Source organism: Quercus suber, unplaced genomic scaffold (genome assembly GCF_002906115.3).
Source record: "Quercus suber isolate HL8 unplaced genomic scaffold, Cork oak 2.0 scaffold_487, whole genome shotgun sequence".
Lineage (NCBI taxonomy): Eukaryota > Viridiplantae > Streptophyta > Magnoliopsida > Fagales > Fagaceae > Quercus > Quercus suber.
In genome coordinates this window covers 132,133-155,528 of record NW_027069937.1, presented here as the reverse complement: position 1 = coordinate 155,528, position 23,396 = coordinate 132,133, and the positions used below count along the sequence as shown (strand labels likewise).

General features: G+C 38.4%; 1 protein-coding gene and 2 long non-coding RNA genes across 3 annotated transcripts; 1 reads left to right on the top strand and 2 right to left on the bottom strand.

The window, feature by feature from the left end:
- The first annotated feature begins 1,050 nt into the window (after positions 1-1,050).
- Positions 1,051-5,253, top strand: LOC136063120 (elongation factor G-1, mitochondrial-like). The gene is made up of 4 exons (XM_065763033.1): positions 1,051-1,717; positions 1,877-1,977; positions 2,063-2,123; positions 4,840-5,253. The coding sequence occupies exons 1-4, from the start codon at positions 1,703-1,705 to the stop codon at positions 4,942-4,944; spliced, it is 282 nt and encodes a 93-aa protein (XP_065619105.1). The 5' UTR covers positions 1,051-1,702; the 3' UTR covers positions 4,945-5,253.
- Positions 5,254-8,241: 2,988 nt separating this feature from the next.
- Positions 8,242-9,621, bottom strand: LOC112011145 (uncharacterized). The gene is made up of 3 exons (XR_010624828.1): positions 9,402-9,621; positions 9,258-9,318; positions 8,242-8,344 (listed from the first exon to the last, which is right to left on the bottom strand). It is a non-coding gene; the product is annotated as an uncharacterized LOC112011145 (long non-coding RNA).
- Positions 9,622-10,171: 550 nt separating this feature from the next.
- Positions 10,172-22,548, bottom strand: LOC136061153 (uncharacterized). The gene is made up of 3 exons (XR_010624829.1): positions 22,470-22,548; positions 21,725-21,808; positions 10,172-10,617 (listed from the first exon to the last, which is right to left on the bottom strand). It is a non-coding gene; the product is annotated as an uncharacterized LOC136061153 (long non-coding RNA).
- Between the last annotated feature and the right edge of the window lie 848 nt (positions 22,549-23,396).

Below are 23,396 nucleotides of genomic sequence, written 5' to 3'. Positions count from 1 at the left end.
GGGGGGGGGGTGTTGAAGTTTGAAAACAAAAATTCATGAAATACACTAAACAATTAAAATTTCACTAATCCTTATCAGATTTTTGTTTTGTTTTTGAAAGTTTAAAAAAATGGGCTTCTTGTTAGATTTATTGTTGTCATTTGGGCTAGTTTTATTCTTGTTTGGGCTATTTTTGTTCTTGTTTGAGTTACCTTTTGTTGTTATTTGGGCTATTTCAATTTTTAAGGTTTAAGGGGCCAAAAATTATGTTTGAAGGGGCTAAGTTTAATTTTACATGACAAATTCTAAGTAGCAGGTTGTAACTGGTTGTTATTTATTAAACAAAAAAGTAATCTCAACGGTAAGTTCAAATTTGAACTAATAACAACTAACCACTTATGATTTGTTGTGAAAATATTGTAGATATAGTACTTCTATTAATTATATAATATATACACATTTTATTATTTTTTAAAACCTTAGGCCGGCCCCCTTTTGGGCCAGTACGTGGCTATGGCCCTGACTAAATGAATACACTAGCAAGGAATTTCGAGAAGAGATCCAAAAGGAAAATCAAAGCCTTAAACATTTGGAATGAAACAATTTTTGTGGTTGAATTTGTGTGTATTTTTAATGAATGGCCGATTTGATATCAGAAAAAGCATATATACTATGAGTTGCACAACAAAGGAGCCAAACAAAAACAAGCAGCATACATGCTGCTGTGTTGAGCACTCTTAGAGACTAGCTTTTGTCATTCGCTCATGAATTAGAAAAAGGGAATTTTAGCCAACCACACAACATCACAGCAAAATGAAAGCACGGAGATCAGAAGAAAAATGACAAGTCGTATAACTGTGTTTCATTGACTACGACATGTCAACTATTCTGTGTTGATTGTTGGTCATAACAATTTATTATAAAGCTACAAGTCGTGTATAGTCACTGTTGTAATTTCTTGTGCTCCGTTTGTTGTGTTAATGGCCATGTGTTATTACTTGATTAGTTAGGAAGGTAAGTAAAGTTAGTTATCAGTTAAAATTCTGTTAGCACAGTAACCATCAACGACTACTGGCTGTTAGCCTGTTAGTTACAAAACAGAGTGGCTTTGTACAATTTAATTAATCAAAATAAATACACAATAATTCATTCATTCTCCAACAAACCTTTAGGCTTATTTTTTAATAAAGGAAGCAAATATCAAGAACCATATGATTATTTGTCCAGTAAATGGTAGTTAATACAACAAATTTACCTTGAGAAAGGAATCATAATATTGCTTTTCCCACGGTTTAGTTATGTATTATCTTTTATTTTGTATACTGCAGATATATCGAACCACTTCCTCAAGGGTCATGAACTAAGTTTGAATTTGATAACATGATTGTTGGGCAAGCTATACCATCAAACTTTATCCTGGCAATTGAGAAAGGTTTTAAAGAAGCAACGAATTTGTGAGTAGCATCATGTTATTATAATATTGCATGAGTTTTTCAAAGTATTATGGTCATCTTAGCTTTTTATTTATTTTAGAAAGTATTATGATCTTATATCATACCATGGTCTAGTTTCATTGTGAATATGAATTGGTATAATGTTTGTTCTTGCATGTACAGGGGTTCACTAATTGGACATCCAGTCGAACATATTCGTGTTGTTTTAACAGATGGTTCTTCCCATTCTGTGGATTCCAGTGAACTTGCATTCAAGTTAGCCGCAATATATGCATTTAGACAGGGTATTCTCAAATCCTGCGTTCAGGGTGTAATTCCCTGTAAAATGGATTTAAATTGTCTCTTGGCGATTTGGGCTATTCTTAGCCTTTTAATTATAGTATAACCTAATTACTAGGCTTTCTTTTACTTCCATGCATTTATATTTCAATTTTTTGAAACAGTGCTATATAGCTGCCAGACCGGTAATTTTGGAGCCTGTCATGATGGTGGAGTTGAAAGTTCCAACTGAATTTCAGGGCACTGTTGCTAGTGATATCAACAAGTGAGTTGTTTTGTTTTAACCAGAATATCATAAAGATTTTCTAATGATTTTGTCTGATTATTTCTGTGCATTTATCACATGATAGGAGAAAAGGTGTTATTGTCGGAAATGACCAGGATGGAAATGATTCTGTGATTACTGCCCATGTAAGCTTTTTTCTTTTTCTTTTATATATATATATATATATATAACTTATGTATGCATATTTGTGCATGACTTGCATTTTTTTCAAGAAATTAATGGCAGAGTTTTGTTTAATCACTGCAAAACCTCAATGCTTGGGTTTCTTCTTCTTTTTATTTTTTTTTACAAGTAAGAAAAATTGTATTAAAAGAAGACTACTACTTCATTAAAGAAATGAAGTAGCCAGAAAAAATTTGTACAAGCGACAGAAAAGAAAAACAAAAAAATTATGTACAAGAAGAAAGGGAATATCAAGATTCCTTGGAATATCTAGATTTTGATATTGATTTTTTATTTTTTGGTTTTTATAAAAAAATAGTGAATTCTTTGGAAAAAAAGGGGCAAACCTCTGGTACACGGGGGTATACATATTGAACCAACCAAACATATTAGGATAGAATTCCATACAACAGAACTATGATGAACCTCAAAGCTCCATCTCCGTCATGCTAACAAATCATTCACTGAGTTTAGCATGAACTAAGAGACTCCAAATAAAGCAGAAACGAGAGACCAAAGCTCCCTAGAAATAGTGCAATGCAGAAAGAGTTGATTGATTGACTCCCCAGCCCCTTTGCACATAGCACTAATTAGCAATGATATTCTTGCACTTGCGAAGAATTTTTTCGTGAGCCACAGTCCAAGCAAAAAAAAGCTACCTCCTAAGGAACCTTGGTCCTCAAAATTGCATGCCATGAAAATCTGTTCTTGTTTCCTGTTGAATATCAAAAAATTTGTCTTAAATGAATAGAGGAAATAGTTTCTATGATTGGTTTTTAGATTTCAAAATAAACAATAATTTCTTGGCCTGTTCTCAAACATCTGGTCTGTCTGTCTCTGTAGCATATGGATGTTATATATCATGCTTTATTAAGTCTGGCATCAAGTAATCATGTATTCCACGGATCAAATTTTTTTTTTAAAAATGTAATAATGTAATTCTAGTTACTTTCCAGCTATCTTTTCACTAAAAGTTCCGCACTAACTTTGTTCATGACATTTTTATGAATTCCTATGAGTCAACTACATAAATTTTTTCTGCTGCTATGTTTCTAATTTCTATCTTACATCCTATTAACTGTAATCAATGTTTAATTTTTGCATGTAATGGTAGCATCTGATCTGTCCACAAACCTATTATTTCCTACTAACATCCATATTGATGTCTAAAGCTGATGATTTGATTTTAGAACAATGAGAACTTTGCTAATATGCTGATTTATTTGAGGAATTTCCCAATTCAAAACATTGGATTGTTATGCTAGCAAAAAACTAGTGCAAATCAGTCTGCCATCAAGCCAAATTGTCAATGTTCATTACGCTGTTGAATTCTTTGGTTTCAATAGTCATATCTTTCTCAGAACTCCTAATCAAAAAATAAAAAATGTTTCTCAGAAGTCATTTTGTTGTCTTCCCATATCCCTCTGAACAACATGTTTGGGTACTCAATGTCTCTTCGTTCAATGACACAGGTAAAGCAGAACACTGTGTAAGGTTGAAAGTTATCAACCATCTTGTTGGCTTTATTCTGTGCCAATTTGCTTGTAATTTAGCACTTAGTAACCCTGTATTTAGGTGGGATTCATATAAGGGTAGTATGTGAAGAGAGTGTAAAAAATTGCTCAACAATGTGCAAAGAAGCAGGGACTCACGGTTAGGACTCGCGGTTGACTTGCGACTTGCAAGCTGCCAATTGCTACACACGTGAGAAGCATGCGGGGAGGTGAAGGGTCACGCCAGTTGTCATACTACAGGACAAAAGTCCCAGGCTGGCCAAGCCATTATCTCGCGACTTGAACTCGCAACTTAGACTAGTCGTGAGGCCAAGCCGCCAACCAGTCATGTTTGGGAAAAACTGACTCTTCGTATTCCAAACACACACCACTATATATAAACCCTTATACCCACGAAAAGTGGAGAGCTTCCAGAGAGAATTTCGTGAGAGAAACCCTAGAGAAAAACAAGATTGCCTCATCCCTAATCTTCACTAAGAGACTCTTCAAATTCCTTTACTCTCTTCCTCTCCATTGATACATCCTTGAGAGGTTCTTGACCAAATCATTTTCTCATCACACTCACATCTGTGAGAAGGTTCATTTGGTGCTAAGGAAAGCAGTTTGGAAGGGACCAATGGTTATTGGTTGATGCTATGGGTTATAGCGGAATCCGGTAAGCTAGAAAAGAAAAAGGTTCAGCGCAACCTTGTTGGAGTAGAAAGCTTGGAGGGCTTAGGTACATGGGTAGATTAGGCTTGGAGGGTTTATTGCTGTTCATGTATCCTAACTACATTTTCTAGTGGATTATTGACCGCTTGGAGGGCGGCGGAGAGGTTTTACGCCGAGGGCTTCAATTTCTTTTTCGATAACACATCGTGTGTTGTCCTTGTGTTTGCATCTCTCTTCCTTTATCTCTGCTATTTATTTTCTGTTGTGGATGTGATTATAATTGGCTTAGATTGTTTATCAATTCTGTGTTTGACTTATGTTCATGTTCCGCATATTAATTGTTTGATAATAAGCTTGAATTGATAATTTGTAATTTGGGGTCTAAACGTTCATAGTGTTTTCAACGCTATTTGAACTTTCACACTGTATTGTAAATGAAAATTTTTGCTTTACTTATTTCCCAGTTGAATTGTCTAGAATTGTCTTGTTGACCTCTTTGTCCCTATCCGTGCAGGGAAAGGGTGAATTTACAATGGAATACAAAGAGCATTCAGTTGTTTCTAATGACGTTCAGACGCAATTAGTTAATACTTACAAGGGCACAAACCCAGCTGACTAGTTGGGAATTTCAATTGAAGCATTTGCCTTTATATTAATTGATAGGCTAAATTTGTCTTGTTATAGTGATTTTTTAATTTTTTTTAGTCAACTTTACAAGGTTTTTGTGATAAATTTGATCCTGTGGATATCAATAAATTTTGAAAAGCAGAAATAAATTTAGGTGCCCATTTTTTTGTTTTATCCTGTGTAATACACTAATAATACTACACGACTTTCTAGTCGGACAAGCATGTATCATAATTCTTGACAGTGTATTGTTTCATAATCTAATATTTATCTTCATAGAGAGCAATACAATGTTTGTCCTGACTTTCTTGATGTTTGTTCCTTCAATTATACACATCAATCACCACAGATCTAGCCTATGCCATGCATGTATTTTCACATACATGAAAAGCTATAAATTCTGATTTTATTGGAATTCTACTTACGGGATAGCATATATATTTTATAGTGAAGCTGCTTCTGTTTGTCAATTTGTTTTGAGAATCATGCTGATTTGAGGATTTTATTTATTTATTTATATTTTTTGGTATGTACTACTTTGTACTATTCCGAAGTGTGTGGGTTATTTGTGGTGTGTGCTAAGAAAAGATATCAATATTTGAGTTGTATTTTCTCGATGGAAGTGATGCCTGCATGGTCAAATGACCCAATTTATATTTCCTTTTCTCCTTTGTTTCTCAAAATTGTGCGTTTTCTTCAACATTTATGTGCATATTGGAGCCTTGTTGCCCAAGGTCCTAAACAACTCTTTTTTAGTGCTTCATAGCTGCCATTATTTTTATAAAAATTCTTATAGATGACTGTACATAATAATATCTGTGAAGAGGTAAAGTATTTGGTCATGTAATAGTGGCAGATGATTGTACGAGTAAAATTGGATTAAATTCTTAATGCTTATAGGAGTGTGCATCTAACCACCAAGCCAATTCAACCCAACCCAACACCTAAGATTTGTTTTTTTTTTTTTTCATGGGTTGATAAGTTGGGTTGGGTTTGGCCCGTTTGGGTTAATAACTTTTTCAACTCATCTAAACCTAACCCAATAAAATAATATTAAACCCCCCAAAAAAAATAGTTCAATAAAATTAACTCAATTAGTGGCTAAATTATTAAACCCAATAAATTATTATTATAATTCACATAATATACCTAATTATATTTTGATTTTTTAGTTTGATTTATTTTGGTATTTTGAGAATTAGTTTTGATATATTTGGAATATAATTTAGGTCTATTATGTGAATTATAATAATTTATTGGAAATTTTTTTTTTAAATAGTTTTAATAAAAGTTCAAATTTTTTATAAGATATGAAACATGTAAGCATAAGTGTACAACCCCACTAATCCAACCTAACTCATGTAGGTTTGGTTGGGTTGGTTTCTACATGTCCAATGAGTTGGGTTGGGTTGAGAATTTATCAACTCAACGTTGGGTTAAAAAAACTCTCCAACTTGACCCATACACACTTGTTATAACTTATTCAATCAAGGAATCCTTTTGGATCAACTTCTTTTCTATTTGTAAGGCCGACATGGGCATGATTCGAGCACAACTTGAAAGTAAAGAAACGAGACACCAATCTATTAACCGGAGGAAGGTTGATAGTTATCTTTTAGAGTAACTTAGGGAAGAAACCACCAAAGCAGTATAAAAATTTAATTATTGAAAAAGAAAAATGTTACCAAATGTTCTCTGTTCTCCAGTTTAAGAAGCTAAATTTTTTAGTAACAAGCAGCTCTGCACTATACAGTACTTTTAGTCATTTGGTTTCTGATATTACTTCCCCACCAAACTTCCCATTCTCCTTACACATGTTTTCCAAGGAAATATGTAAAATTTCACAGCGGATTCTTTGATGATTCATGGACATGCATATGAAATATGTGGGAGTAAGACTTCTGTCTAATGTACTAGAGCACTAGATGGGATAACTCTAAACAAAAAGAATGGCATTCTTATAGAGTAAAAGAGAGATGCAAGAATACAAGAACTAAGGAATTTGGTACACAAGTGTCCTTGGTGTCATGATGGACAATACATATAAAAGAAATTAGATACATGAATTATTACAACAGGTGTCCCAACAAAGTAATTTTTATTTTTTGTTCATGTGACATGAACTCTATGGAAATGAATTAATAAAATTCTCAGGAAAGAAACTGATTTTTTTTTTCAATTGCCCCATCCCTACTCCCTAGTAATCCACTATTACTTCAAGAAATTTTCAACACTGCGTAATTCAATCTAGTCCCTGTTCAATGAGGTACATTCTTCTGTCACAAAAAAGATCCATGACAACAACCCAAAATTACCAGTCTTAAAGCTAGAAACATACTTTGATTAGAATTTCTTGTGTAATTGTGATGTTCTTTGTAGGCCACATCCACTAGTCCAAACAAAATCTACAACTTTATTTATTTCTTTTACTTTTCTTTCATTCCAAGGTCAACAATAAGCTACAAAATAATGGGTTAGTTCTCCCCTTTGTATTGATAATTTCCAACGATGAAAGGCCACAATCCAGGCAGATTCATCCAAAATACCTTTGGAGTAAAACTGTTGCAATTTGATTAACTATGTGAATGTTTCTTGCAGTTCTGTGGGTAGCTCCAGATCAGGCTCAAATTTGCTAAGTGGTGAAAAATAGTGCTCTACCATGTCTTTGGACACTTGTTCCAAGCTCGGAGGATTCCACTGCAAATAAAACATGACAATTCAACAATTTAAATGTAATCGATGGACAATTATCTACTAATAATAAAAGTAGATTAGCAATATTGCCATCGACAAATCTGATTATCAATGATAGAACCCCAGTCTTCCACAGTACCTTCTCCTTTTACAACAACTTGGTTTGTTTAAAAAAAAAAAATGAATTTTAGATTGGATTCTTAAATGCAATATTTGCAATATTACTACCCCACTTGTCCAAAAGGCTGATAACATAAGCTGATGATACCTTTGGTGCCAGGTCCTTATCTAACATTTGTGCCCAAACACCCTTCAGAAAAAGTACAAAAAAAAAGTAAGTAACTAGGATCATGAGGGTTTGTTTTATTAAGAAGATAATCAGGAGAATGTATACCTCACAAAAATCTCTAGAAACCTGATTAGATATCCCTTGCAGTGACATTCGGTACTCACGTATCAAGCACTGATCAAGGGTCTGAAATCTACCTTCTAGTATCTGAGCTAGTATGGTGGTTAGGTTGTAATGCAATAGTTTCTTAAAGGGGGAGGAGGAGGGGACAAGGGGAAAAAGGCCCAGGTTCTGAGTATCAGGGACTCACAAATTTCAAAGAAACCTTCAAGCCTAATGGTGAACCTTCCTTAAGTCTCCTTAGGGTGGAAATGCACCATGCATCATTTGTTTTACTTGTCTCACTCTCCTGAGAGAATTGTTTAATTTAAAAACGCAATCACAACTCACAAGATTCATCCAGAAAAGTATAGGGAGTAACACTTTAGAGAAATACCCACATGTTTTGTTTCATTTTATTACCATAAAGATGGTAATACTAGTATGCAACAATTACAAACTCATACAATCCAACCTTCAGGTTAGTACTTAAGAGACTCAACACACATTATATATAGATATGGTCCAAAAAGTCAAATGGAAGAAGTAACCAATTCAAGACACACTTCCATTATTTGTATTTTTTTCTTTATTTATTTATGTTTACACATGCTTTGGGTTGGTCTTGAACCCCTGACCTTAGCCTCCATCCCATTCTTAAGTTAAGAAGTGTCATTTGAATAAGGGCTCATTAGCAATTCCATTATCTGTATATAATATGTATCCCTACAAAATTACCTTCCAATCAACTGTGAGGTAGCTAAAGACATTCATCATGATTCTGTTAAGTTGTATTTTTTAAATTCAATAAAATGATTTTGGCTATATGGCTGCTTCAGTCATTCTAGCCACTTGTAAAGAAGAAGATGACAGGAAGCATCTAAAGGGTACTCAGATCGACTAATTGAAAAGTGTCTCCTTGATGAAGCAAATTTTTTTAAAAATGATACAGTTCCCCAAGTAAGAGTTGGTATAGATATTTTTTCATTTAATTTTCCTTTTCTCCAGCAATATGGTTTCTCATGCCTAAGATTTTCTGTTATTTATTTATTTTTTTTTTGTACCATCAATTTTAAAAATAACAGAAAAAGATTTGAGTATGAAATCAGACATGTTGAACATTTTGTACCATACAAAGTATCATGGAAATCTGTTATATTGTAATGAGTTAATACATAACAGTTCTAAAATAAAAAGAAATATGCAAATCAACATGTTCTTACCAAGGCATCGGTAATTTCTTCAACTGTGTCATGGCTGAAACATTTATCAAGTATTTCAATCCTAGACAAAATTGCATAATAAATAGATCAGCATTTATATCTGCTACATAAATATTCACACACCTGAGGGTATAATAGACATACCTGTGAAGTACACTTATATTATCTAGATAGATAAGGTCACTATATTTTTCTAAAGAAGTTTCAATGACAGAAGGATCATCAGTATCCAATTTCCTAAGTTGTTCTTCAATTAATGCAAGCTTCTGTGGAAAAAAAAGGAGGCAATACTATGTTATATAAACAAGAAAGATGATTAAAACGAAGAAAGGGTCCAACAATCTTAATTGAGCTATGCACATAGTGTGTAGCAAGCCCACAAGAAATCATTTCTGCTCCATTAAATTTTTGTCTTGTGAGACCCAAGTACTCCTTTGCAAAAAAGAAAAGATACAAACTATATAAGAATTTAATTGAGAAGCAAATACAGGTGTCATCAATGATTCATCCTACTAATTGGTTTCTCATTTATCAAGACCCAATTACATTGTCAACATTGCTTGATATGTAGAAAGGGTCAAGTTAACCCCACAAGTTGCTCGGAAAACAACATTGAATAAAGTCACCCAGCTATCCAAAGTAAACTTTAGCATTAGAATATTTGTCATTGCAGCATTTACTTTCAGTATAATGGTCACAGAGGTTGTGACATCTTATGGTGCAATGAAACCAAATGCAGCTCCCCATATGTCAACTACTAGTAGCCATAACAATGCCTCAACACAAATTTTAGACTACAGAACTTTTAAAGCAATTTGCTAGAGCTTGTTGTCCAACATATACACAACAAATTCATGACAAGAGTCCTAATGCAATTTGTATAAAGAACATTGCTGAACCAACTGCCACTGTGTACTTCTAGAGATGAGTAGCATGCTTCAAAATAAAAATATTTTGCAGAGGCACTTCATTCCCACATTCACTTTATTCCTATGAAAATCTGAGAGATTTTATTTTAATTTTAAAGGCCTTTTAAAAATTTCACGTTCATACATCCCTTAAATTTCTTCCAATGCAACATTACAAGAAAATCATAAAAGATTTAGGTAAATTCACATTAGGGCAGTATGTTCATCGCAAAAACAATGCTTTACATGATGTTTTTATCAGACTTATGCAAGAACCAGAAATAGTCCAAATCAACAAAACCATGTACAAGAAATTCAGTGAAAATTTTGACTACACGTGAAAAACTACAATGCACTACAGGCATACCCAGGTGACCAGGTAGATGTGAGAGGAAAAACGATGCACTAGCATCAGGGTGGAAACCAATTAGAGTTTCAGGAGTAGCAAAAACCTGTGAATTGTAAGAATAAATTATTTTTGAACCCGTCTGAGCAAATGATGTATAGCAACTAAGGAATCTGAAATAAATAAGAAATCCAACACTATTTTTCCCATCACATAAATATGCAAAAAGAATCAAACATATAGTTTCATTCCTAGATTACATGGATTGGATAAGGGCGTGTAATGTGTACAAGTGCTAAGTCCCATATCGAGTGTTTACTAGGTTGACCTGGGCTATATATGGATTATGAAGAACCCCAATTGTAACCCAACTAGTCCATTTGGGATATAGCATAGATTTGGCTAGCACTTACTTGAGTCGATACAAATAGTGTTAGAGTCAACGTGGGACTTGACAAGAACATAAGGAATTGAGTGGAAAGATTGTGATACTTAGATTATGTGGATTGGATAGTTATGTGTTGTGCAGACGTGTGTTAAGCAATACATTGGGTGTTACCAAGCTTGGGCTATATTGGAGATCACAAGCAACCCCAATTATAACTTGACTAATCCTTTTAGGGTATAGCATAGATGTGGCTAGTGCTTCCTTGGGTTGTGACAATAAGTGTATGCTAATGAAAGTAGAAGATCATACTCCTCAATTATCTAATAAAATTGAGCATTCAGTTATAAGTCAACAAACCAAATCCACCACCCTAATGCATGACAAATTTGAGTTACAAAAATTGATGGTGTAAGGAAAATGCGCTAGTTTTGTATCGTCCATATGGGCCGTCCGTGACAAGGTGTAAAGGAAAGGACGAGGGGCTCTTACACTCGTCCCTCTTTTTCTCATCCACCCTATGCTGGTCCTAGAGGCGAATCTCGTCCGTCCTTAGTAATGGACAGACGAGGTCTACAAAGCTTTGGCACTAACGATTCGCTCTTCCAAGAAACGTGATCTCGTCCCTCCTTAATAAGGGATGGATGTGACCTCATCCTTCCCTGATGATGGAAGGGTGTAACCTTGTCCGTCCGTCACAATGGATGGGCGATCATTTTGAACTCGACATGCCAAACGAACCAAAGCCTCCATTAACCGCAATGTAGCACCGGTCCAAATAAGGTAACTTCCATGGAAGTTAGGGAAGTTATCTCTGAATTCTCTGGACCCCTCAACAATAGAGCGGTTATCACGACAAATAACCGCTCAATGTACCCTATATAAGCACTCCTCTGCATAGAAGGTAGGGCATTCAGACATTTTTTCTGGAAAAATAGTGAAGTCTTAGAAGTATTTTCCTTTTTACTTCAACCTACTGACTTTACCATCAGAGGATTCTGGACCGGCCTCCACCTGTCTTTCTCTGATTTTATATGATTTTACAGGACTTAGCCTTCAAGATCATCGAGCCCGGAGACTTTCAGCACACTAATTTCTAAGGATCTATTAGTTGGCGCCGTCTATGGGAAAGGATTATTTGTCACGCTCGAACTTCGTTTGTTGAGTTCCGTGAATTCTTTCTCCGATAAAGGGCTGAAATGGTTCGGACCAGATCAAGGGCTACCAGTTCGGGCCCTCAAGAGAGTAGAGACGCTTCCAGCAACCCCCATCGTGCCCAACAATCTGCACTAGCCATGCAACCCCCTCCTAGCCAACACATGCAAGCAATGGCTGCCACTATGGCAGAGTTGACTCGCTAGAATCAAGAATTGAGAAGGGAGATTACCCTTAAAAGGCAACATCATGAGGCCTATGGAGAAGATCTCGGACAGAGTCAAGGGGATGGGAGACATGCAGAATCGGAGAGCCAATCAAGGGGTACCATTCCTAGAAGGGTACCACACTTGGAAAAGGAAATGAATCAGATGAGGAAAGTTATGGATGAGATGAGGGAGAACATGAGGAGAACTAACCCTATAGAAGACCTAGTTCACCGAACAGACTCTCCCTTCACAGCCTCTATCAATGGCCACCCCTTGCCTCCGAAATTCAAGATGCCTTCCTTGGATTCGTATGATGGAACACGGGACCCTTTCGACCATATTGCCACTTTCAAGACTACCATGCACCTTCAAGGGGTTCTTGATGAGATAATGTGTAGAGCCTTCCCCACCACTCTCAAAGGGCCCGCACGAGTGTGGTTTAGCAAAATACCTCCTAACACAGTGACATCCTTTGAGGAGTTAAGCAAGTTGTTCGTTAATAATTTTATCGGAGGGCAGAGGCACAAACGTTCTTCGTCTAGCTTGCTAACCATAGAGCAAGGAGAGAATGAAAGTTTGCGATCCTTCATCACGCAGTTCAATAGGGACGCCTCGGCAGTGGACGAGGTGGATGATAAGCTCCTTCTGGCGGCGTTCCATAATGGGGTTCATTATGATTTGTTTATCCACAAGTTATATGAACAGGCGCCTCGGACCATGGCTGAACTAGTTCATTCAGCCAAGAACTTTATGAATGCAGAGAAGGCTATCATAGCCAAGAAGAGGAAAAGAGTTGAGAGAGCGGAAGCCAACCCAATGCATCAGCCGGAACAAGGTCCTCGTTCCAAGAAGGGACGAACAGAAGATAGGAAAGACCGAGAGAAGAAGGCAGGCCCTTCAGCGCAAAATCAACAGTACACCCCTTTGAATGTACCACTCGAGCAAGTCCTTATGAAAATCAAGGATGAGCCTTCCTTGAAGTGGTCGGAGAAGATGAAGGGAGATCCCAACAAGCGCAATAGGAATAAGTATTGTCGCTTCCATAGAGATCACGGGCATGATACGAACGAGTGCTTTGATTTGAAGCAGCAGATTGAGAATCTTATCAGGCAAGGGAAGCTGAGAAATTTCCTTGGACGAGACCATAAGGACGAGAAATTGAAAGGGAAGGTAGAGGAATCATCACGACCACCGCTCGGAGAAATAAGAGTCATTATAAGGGGAAGTCCAGTTGGACAATTGTCCAAAACAAAGAAAGCATACCTGAAGGAAGTGCAGAGCGTCCAACTTTCTGGACGATCACCAAGGGCAAAGTCCATGGACGAGTGGGCGATTACCTTCACGGATGAGGAAGCTGAGAGAATCCACCATCCTCACGATGACGCTATTGTTATCGCCCTGCTTATTGCTGATTACACAACCAGAAGAGTGCTGGTAGACAACGGAAGTTCAGCGGACATTCTGTATTATCCTGCCTTTCAGCAGATGAGGGTCGGACGAGACCAGCTTCGTCCAGTACACTCGCCTAGTAGGTTTTGGAGGAATGAAGGTACAGCCTGTAGGTACTGTTACATTGCCAGTAGTGGTGGGAGAATACCCACAACAGTTGACTACCAATGTGAATTTCCTAGTAGTAGATTGCTCGTCCTCTTACAATGCCATAATTGGAAGGCCGACCTTAAATAGGTGGAAGGCAGTTACGTCTACCTACCACCTGCCAGTTAAGTTCTCGACGGAGTATGGGGTAGGGCAAGTACAGGGAGACCAATTAGCAGCAAGAGAGTGTTATCTGGCCATGCTGGCTACAGACGAGCAAATTCAAGCAATCTTGAAGAAAAGAGAGTTGTGGCAGAACCCATTGAAGCATTGGAAGATATTCCCCTAAACGAGAATAACCCTGAAAGGTGTACCAGGGTTGGAGCAGACCTGGAGGAAAAGGTTAAGAAGGACCTCATTTGTTTTTTAAATAAAAACAGAGATGTGTTTGCTTGGAGTCACGAAGACATGCCGGGTATAGACCCTGGTGTCATTACCCACCGTTTGAGTATATGCCCTTCCTTAAAGCCAGTACGACAAAAGAAGAGGGTGTTCGCCCCTGAGAGAGATAATGCCATTAAAGAGGAAGTCCAAAAGTTAATTGTGGTAAAGTTCATTAGAGAAGTATACTATCCTGATTGATTAGCCAATGTAGTAATGGTCAAGAAGGCAAACGGCAAACGGAGAATGTGTGTTGATTTCACTGATTTAAATAAGGCTTGCCCCAAGGATAGTTACCCGTTGCCACGCATTGATCAGTTGGTAAATTCTACTGCAGGCCATAAGTTGCGCAGCTTCTTGGATGCTTTCTCTGGATATAATCAGATTAGGATGGATGAAGCAGACCAAGAGAAGACGTCCTTTGTTACCAGTCAAGGATTATTCTGTTATGAAGTAATGCCTTTCGGTTTGAAAAATGCTGGGGCAACATACCAACGACTGGTCAATCACATGTTTCGTCCACAGATCAGGCGGAATATGGAAGTCTACATAGATGACATGTTGGTGAAAACTCAGGATGAAGAGAGGCATCTGGACGACCTACAAGAGACGTTTGACATACTGAGACAGTACCACATGAAGTTGAACCCAAGCAAATGTGCTTTCGGAGTATCATCGGGGAAATTCCTAGGATTCATGGTCTCCTACAGAGGAATCGAAGCAAACCCTGATAAAATTCAAGCAATATTGGATATGAAACCTCCGAGCAATGTTAAGGAAGTCCAGTCACTCACCGGACGAGTTGCTGCCCTCAACAGGTTTGTTTCTAAAGCTACTGACAAATGTTTGCCATTTTTTAAGATTCTTAAAAAAGCATTTGAATGGACCGACGAGTGTCAGAAAGCTTTCGAAGATTTGAAGACATATCTCACCATGGCTCCTTTATTAAGCCCGTTCGTCCAAGGAGAAGAGTTGTATTTATATTTGGCAGTCACCCCGCATGCAGTGAGTTCAGCACTAGTGAGAGAAGAAGGCAAGGCACAGAGACCTGTATACTATACAAGCAAAGCACTGAAAGGAGCAGAAAGACGATATCCATTAATGGAGAAGTTGGCTTTTGCATTGATAACAGCCTCCAGGAAACTAAGGCATTATTTCCAGGCTCATGTCATCAACGTCATGACGGATCACCCACTCAAGAAGGCAATGAACAAGTTAGAAGCTGTAGGGCGCTTGATTCAGTGGGCCGTCGAGCTCAGTGAGTTTGACATAAAGTACCAACCAAGGCATGCCATAAAAGCTCAAGCTCTAGCAGACTTCATTGCAGAATTTACACTAAATTCTGACGATGTAGATGAGATGGAAGACAGCAAGAAGTGGATCGTCCATGTGGATGGTTCGTCCACGCAGTACGCAGGAGGAATAGGTGTGGTTTTGCAATCTCCAGAGGGGGACAAACTGAGACACAAAGTTCGTTTGCAGTACCAAACAACTAATAATGAAGTTGAGTACGAAGCTCTTCTCAAAGGGCTGGAATTGGCTAAGTCTGTAGAAGCGAAGTCACTCCTCGTCCTGGGAGATTCTCAATTAATCATGGGCCAAGTGAATGGAATGTATGAGGCTAAGGAAGAACGAATGAGGAAGTATCTTAACAGGGTGACGCGCCTTATAAAAAAGTTTGAAGAAGTTAACTTTGTTCGAATCCTATGGGAGGAGAACGTGGAAGCTGACACATTGGCAAAAGAAGCCTCAGCGAATGAAGCTGTGGATAAGTTCGATGAGATTCAATACATACCGAGCATAGACATCCCAGAAGTACAGCAGGTGGAAAGTAGAGGAAATTGGATGGCTCCAATCGTGTCGTACTTAAGAGACGGACGACTTCCAGAAGAAAAAGATGAGGCTAGGAAGTTGAGGGTAAGAGCAGCCAGGTACGTTCTTTTGGACGAGGTTCTCTACAAAAGAGGTTTTTCCTAGCCTTATCTCAGGTGTTTGGCTCCAGACGAAGCAAACTACATATTAAGAGAAATTCATGAAGGAGCATGTGGAAACCACTCAGGAGCTAGGTCACTCATCCACAAAGTCATCCGTGCAGGATATTACTGGCCAAACATGCAAGTTGATGCTAAGGCCTACGTCAAGGTCTGCGATCAATGCCAAAGGTTTAGCAACGTCCCCAGACAACCATCAGAATACTTAACTCCAATGACGGCCCCATGGCCCTTTGCGCAGTGGGGGCTAGACATCCTGGATCATTTTCCACTAGGTGTAAGGCAGATGAAGTTTCTTGTGGTTGGTATTGATTATTTTACCAAGTGGGTAGAAGCAGAACCTTTAGCTAACATCACACAACAAAATGTCAAAAACTTCGTATGGAAGAACATTGTGTGCAGATTTGGGGTGCCCAGGGTGCTGATATCTGACAACGGACGACAATTTGACAATGCACTCTTCAAAGATTTTTGCGTACACTTTGGGATTCAAAATCACTACTCCTCGCCAGCCCACCCACAAGCTAATGGCCAGGCTGAAGTTGCAAACTGATCCTTGTTAAAGATAATCAAGACTCGGCTTGAGGGGGAAAATGGAGTATGGCTAGATGAGCTACCAGGTGTTTTGTGGGCATATAGGACGACAGCGAGAACTCCTACAGGAGAGACTCCTTTTAAGCTAGCCTATGGAACTGAAGCAGTCATACCTGCGGAAGTGTACATGGCCAATCATAGGGTGGCAACCTATCAGGATGAAGATAATGAGGAGCAACTCTGTGTGAACCTCGATTTAATAGACGAGGTAAGGACGGACGCTGAGCAAAGGATGGCGAGGTATAAAAACCTGATGGCTAGGCAATATGACGCAATGGTAAAGCCAAGGCAATTCAACATAGGGGACCTCGTCCTAAGAAGGGTTTCCTTTGCAAAAAAGAATCCAGCTCATGGGAAGTTGGGACCTAATTGAGAAGGCCCCTACAGAGTTGTAAACTGCAAAAGACAGGGATCCTATTACTTGGAAGCCCTTGATGGGAGGAAGCTAGAGCATCTTTGGAATGTGGAGCACTTGAGGAGGTACTATCAGTAAATTACCAGCCTAGAGGAGCATGACTCTGGACAAGCCCAGAGATTACATAAAAACTTGTTTATTTATATGTTTTTAGTGTGGCTATGTTATTACGTTAAACGTATGGACGAAATTATGGTTTGGTTTGTATTTGTTGTAATAAAGGCATTAGCCTCTAAAGTGCATGCCTCGTCTATGAACAATATCTATGTTATGAACAATGTTTGTGGAATGTACATAATGTTGTGTGAATCCATGATTTCCATACTGCTTTTGTTCATATTGACTCTTGAAAAAAGCTAAAAAGCTCAAGACGAGAAAATTCTCTGGACACGGAGATGTAATCTCAAGCTTTCCTAGAAAGTGAAATCAAGGCACGCTCGTCCAAAGAAAAGGACGAGGTAAAGCCCATGCCTAAGAGCAAATTACAAATAAGTCCAAGGCGTGCTCGTCCATAGGATGGGCAAGGTAGAACATAATACCTAACCATACCATGGACGAGGAAAAGCATAGACGTTTTGAACTTGTTAAGTCACCTGCTAAAAAGCTGTCCATGGACGAGAAAAATGCAAGGACGAGTCAAAGGACGACTAATGCTCTTAGTTACCATTTCGCATGGACAAATCACACTTAGTGAAATTCCAATAAAAATGGTTAAAGTGTATATATATATATATATGAAATGTAGACGAGCTAAACAAGAATTCTTGTATATGAAAATAAAAACTCTCATCCATGCATATATAAATGAAACAGTATTCATTCAATTGTCTCAAGGGCGAACGAGGAACGTCCAAACACCCTCCCAAAATAAAATTTGTTTTATGAAAACTTGCCCTTAAACATGGACGAATCTAATGTGCTTGGATTACATATAAAAAAAAAAGGGGGAATAAAAGCATAAAACATTTGAAATATTTTCTAAACTACAAAATTGACATGAGGGTCGTCCTGAGGCAGCGTTGTGGCGTCGTCCTCTAGTGGCAGCAGCATTTAGATTAAGTACAATGGAGCGAAAGTCTATGCTAGGGAACTTTTCCATAGCCTCCATTCTGAAATCTTCAAACCCTACTGCATAGTTAGTGTCCAAAACATCAGTGTACTGTTTGGACACTTTGAATTCAGCCACCGCGTCCTCCTTCGCCTTGGAGAGAAGAATACTATGCTTATCACTCTTTTTCTGTAGGTCCTCAAGACGAGCATCTTTCTTCGCAGCACTGACCTTCAGCTCCTCAACCAAAGTTTTCAACTCCTTCATCTCGTCCATGGTTTTGGCAGCCACTTCAGCCCATTTCTTAGCCTCATCCTTTAACTCCTGAATCCTCGTCTCCAACAAGATCCTCGTCTTGTCCAAACCTGTGGTTTGTCTAGACGCTGCTATAAACTTCGACATGCCCTGTAAAAAAAGAAAAAAGAAAAAGAAAAAGAAAAAAGAACAAGTAAAAGTTAAAGAAAAGAAAAAACAAAGGAAGAAGAATGAGAATTTCCAGTCAAGACGAAGTATAGACGTTACCTTGAAAAGATCATGAACACCAGAGTGTTCAAAGTCCTTTAGGGACATGTCATAGCAAGCGTTTATGTCTTCGTCAGAAACAGCGTTCTTAAAATGCTCCCAGGCTAGGTCTTCATTCTCAATAATATTTGAAGGGACCCTCCGGGAAGGTTGAGACGAGATTGACACAGTTGTTTTAGACGGAGGAGTCTTGGACGGAGTGGTCTCAGCAGGAGCGGACGAGTTAACATCAAATACTTTGGCAGGTTGGTGGGACGATGGAATATTGGGTTTGACTACTTGGGATGAGCCGTGCCTAGTTTTCTTACCACGTCTACTAGGAAGGTTCTCCAAGTCTAAATTTTTTCATATAGTTTTCCTCTTATCTCTAGCTGACGGACGAGCCTGAAGCTTAGGCTCAAGACGAGCCCCCTCACCACTTACTTCCTTTCCTTTGTTTCCTCTCATGGTTGCCATTCCTATAAAGGAAAAAGGGAGAGTTTTCTTTGACAAAAAGGAAAAAGGGAGAGTTTTCTTTGACAAAAAAAAAAAAAAAAAGTGAAAATGAGAGATGCAAGGGATATTTGAAATTGGAAACTTACTTTTTCTCACGGTAATCTCGTGTGCAAGTGCTATCTCAGACGGGTTAGGACCTAACCCCCACTTTGGAAGTCGTCTGAGATTAACCAAGGAATGAAAATCCCTATCTGTGTGTAGACGAGCCCTGTGGACGCGGTCTCGATGCAGCTTGCTCAAAGAAGGTCGTCCAATGGCTGTAATGAAACAAGAGGAGATTAAATAATGATAATAATGATAAACACAAACAAAAAGAGTTGGGGAAAGCTAAGGGACTTACCCTCAGGACAAAGGTTCCCTAGGTCCCCAGTAAAACGACCAAATGAATCCAAGCCAACGTCTGTCAGAGACGAAGAAAAACTCCATCTTCCACTTTTTGTCAGACGAGGCCAAGGATTTCACCAACCTACAATCTTTACCCCTGGCCGTGAATTGATAAAAGCCAGGGGATTGATGAATTTCAGAGGGTTTGTAATAGTAGAGAAACTCGTCCACAGTAATAGGACGATCCCCTCCAAATACTTCCCTCCACAAAATTTGCATAGAGATAATCAATCTCCATGCATTTGGGTTAAATTGACATACTCCTAAACCTAGTCTAAATAACAACTCTCTAATAAAGGCATTTAAAGGAAACCTAAGACCTCCTAGAAGGTAAGCTTCATATACACCTATCCCAAAATGGGGATTACAACACCACTCTCCGCGGACGGGTAATTTAGGATTAAACTCGTCCGGAATTTGATACCATTCCCTAAGGTTGTTTAGTCTATCCTCGTCCGTCTTGGAAGGAATATCTACAGCGCAACTATACACAGTTATCTCCGTCTTGTCCAAAGGACTAGACGGAGGGATGAAAGACGAAGTGCCTGCCTGGGACCCTAAAGTTTTTCTAAGTTGTTCTTGCACTACTTCTAGGGAAAACCTAGGGACCCCTGAGACATACTCCTCGTCCGTGGTGTTTCCCCTACTACTATTACTGGTGTCACTAGAGCTATCACTACTGTCGTCATAATACTCGTCTATAGCTTTCCTAGTGCTATTGCTAGACGAGGAGATAGTTATTTCTGACATTTTTCGAAAAGAAAATTTTGGAAACCTAAAAGACGAGAAAAGAGGGAATACTTGGCTCTAGGACGAACAGAAACTATGGACGCGAGGAAACTCCTAGACGAGGCTCTAGACGATGAATGTCAAAGAAGGAAAATCTCAGAAGTGAGGAGGGTAGTGGAGGCATTCCACTATTTATAGATAGCTGACCTGGGCATACGAGGCGACACAATCAATCAGATGATGACACGTGGTCTCTGCCTCGAAAAACTGAATCGACGAGACGAGCCACCATCTAAATTATGACACGTGGCACATCTAAATTGATGAAAAAAGCTCCTCCGTCCAAAGAATTGTATCTCTATATATTATGGGACAACCCATGGACAAGGGGGCAACTGATGGTGCAAGGAAAATGCGCTAGTTTCATATCGTCCATATGGGCCGTCCGTGACAAGGTGTAAAGGAAGGGACGAGGGGCTCTTACACTCGTCCCTCTTTTTCTCGTCCACCCTTTGCTGGTCCTCAAGTCGAATCTCGTCCGTCCTTAGTAATGGACGGACGAGGTTTGGCACTAACGATTCGCTCTTCCAAGAAACGTGATCTCGTCCCTCCTTAATAAAGGATGGACGTGACCTCATCCTTCCCTGATGATGGAAGGGCGTAACCTTGTCCGTCTGTGACAACGGACGGACGATCATTTTGAACTCGACATGCCAAACGAACCAAAGCCTCCATTAACCACAATGAAGCACCGGACCAAATAAGGTAACTTCCACGGAAGTTAGGGAAGTTATCTCTGAATTCTCTGGACCCCTCAACAATAGGAGTGGTTATCACGACAAATAACCGCTCAATGTACCCTATATAAGCACTCCTCTACGTAGAAGGTAGGGCATTCAGACATTTTTTCTGGAAAAATAGTGAAGTCTTAGAAGTATTTTCCTTTTTACTTCAACCCACTGACTTTACCATCGGAGGATTCTGGACCGGCCTCCACCGGTCTTTCTCTGATTTTATTTGATTTTACAGGACTTAGCCTTCAAGATCATCGAGCCCAGAGACTTTCAGCCTACTGATTTCTAAGGATCTATCAAAAATAAACTTCCTTTAACGATATTAAATAATTAGTCTAATTTAGAGGGTGCAAAATAATTAAAAAATTTCTTCCACAAAAGAAAGTCAGTAAGGAAAAAAATTCGAAACAATCATCAAAACCAACAACTAGATAAGAAAAGAAAAGTTTCTCAAAAAAAAAAAAAAAAAGATAAGAGAAGAAAAGGACGAAATTACATGCGAAGTTGCTACATACAGTTTTATCAATTGCAACCCTAAACATCCCAGGGATTGAAACTCCAGCCCCACCACCCATAGTAATTCCATTCAAAAGAGCCACCTGCATGGAGATTATTATTACACTACCATGAATATACTAGGTTCTGACTAATGTAGTTATAATAAACAGAAAGTTAATGTCCAACGTTCTACCATAGGGACTTGGGGCTAATAAAAATCATCCCCACATGAAAGGGAAAAAATAATAATTAAAAAAGAAACAGATCTGAGACTTTTGAGTAGATACCATAGTTCCCTAAACCAGAACTCAGTGACTTCTTTAACATAAGTACAGCAGGGGGGAAAATTCAAAACTTTTTGGGAAAATTTAGAAAATCCAAGTATGCTAGTAGAAGGAAGGATAAATAAAAATAAGAGGAATGTCAAAATATGGTGGTAACTGGTAAGAGTGTAAAGAAAATTGTTTAGTGCTAGAATAGGAGCCAAAGATCAATATAGTAACAAAACCAAGTATCTTTTGATAAATTGATAGTTGAGAGAGGGGGAAATTGAACCTTGGACGTCTTAGTTGGAAACACTGAGGGGGAGCTAGCCGAGCCACAAGACTCTTAGCCATAACAAAACCAAGTATCTCAAAGAAAACTCTCCATAAATGACCATATCAAAGCTATATTGATGGTAATATAACACTCCAAACATAAGAGCCCCCAATATATTAACCACTATGCTTAAAAAAAGAAAGAAAGAAAAGTAAAACTTACATGTGGCTTCAAATATGTACCTAAAATGTATTGTAAGTATATAATGTTCTAAAAAATTCCTTACAATCTTCCATTTTCCCTACATAGAGTTAGCCAATGGTTAATGGATGATTCTAGTGAAAAAACAAGCCTCTGGAGCCTAGGCGCTCGCCCAGATGTATTTTGTTAGGCTAGAGGCGAGCGCCTAAGGCTGATTTGTGCTTTTAAGGGCTGTGATGGCATATTTTGTAAATTTAAAGAGGTGTATGGTTGATTTAAAACTGTTACCTCAGTGGGGGATGAGCTGTCACCCACTATATCAAATAAATTAATAAAAAAAAATAAAAAAAAGCATAAAGCAAAAGATAAAACAAAAGATAAATCAAAGAAGTTTCGGGAACATCAGAGCAAAGCAAGCAGTCAACCCACATCAAAGCAGTTTCTCCAAAAAAAAAAAAAAAAAAACATCAGAGCAAACTCAGCAAAGGCATTTCGTCTTCTTCTAGGGTTTGGAAGAGAGTGGGCCAGCAATCAACCAACATCAAGTAACATTTTCCTATTCTTTTAGTTTTTTTTTTACACTTTTTCTTTTACTGAGTGTTCTCTCACTGCAACACTGCATTGGCAAGTTTGTCGTTGTCCACACTTTCAAAGCATATAAAACTCTTTGCTCTCTAACTTTTTCCCCCTTTTCTCTTCTTTGTTGGACTCTGTTTCCCCCCCCCCCCCCCTTTTTAGAGCATATAAAACTCTCTCCTCTCTGTTTTTTTCGGCCTTTTCTCTTCTCTGTTGGACTCTGTTTTTTTCCCCCTTTTCAGAGCATATAAAACTCTCTTCTCTCTGTTTTTTCTCTGTTTTTTCCCCCTTTTCTCTTCTCTGTTGGACCCTCTATTTTTTCCCCCTTTTCAAAGCATATAAAACTCTCTCCTCTCTATTTTTTCTCTATTC

Bases quoted from the DNA above. Each gene is read 5' to 3' on its own strand.
- LOC136063120 (XM_065763033.1), top strand. The intron at 1,978-2,062 runs GTGAGTTGTTTT...ATCACATGATAG, and splicing joins GTTGCTAGTGATATCAACAA to GAGAAAAGGTGTTATTGTCG. The intron at 2,124-4,839 runs GTAAGCTTTTTT...CTATCCGTGCAG, and splicing joins ATTCTGTGATTACTGCCCAT to GGAAAGGGTGAATTTACAAT.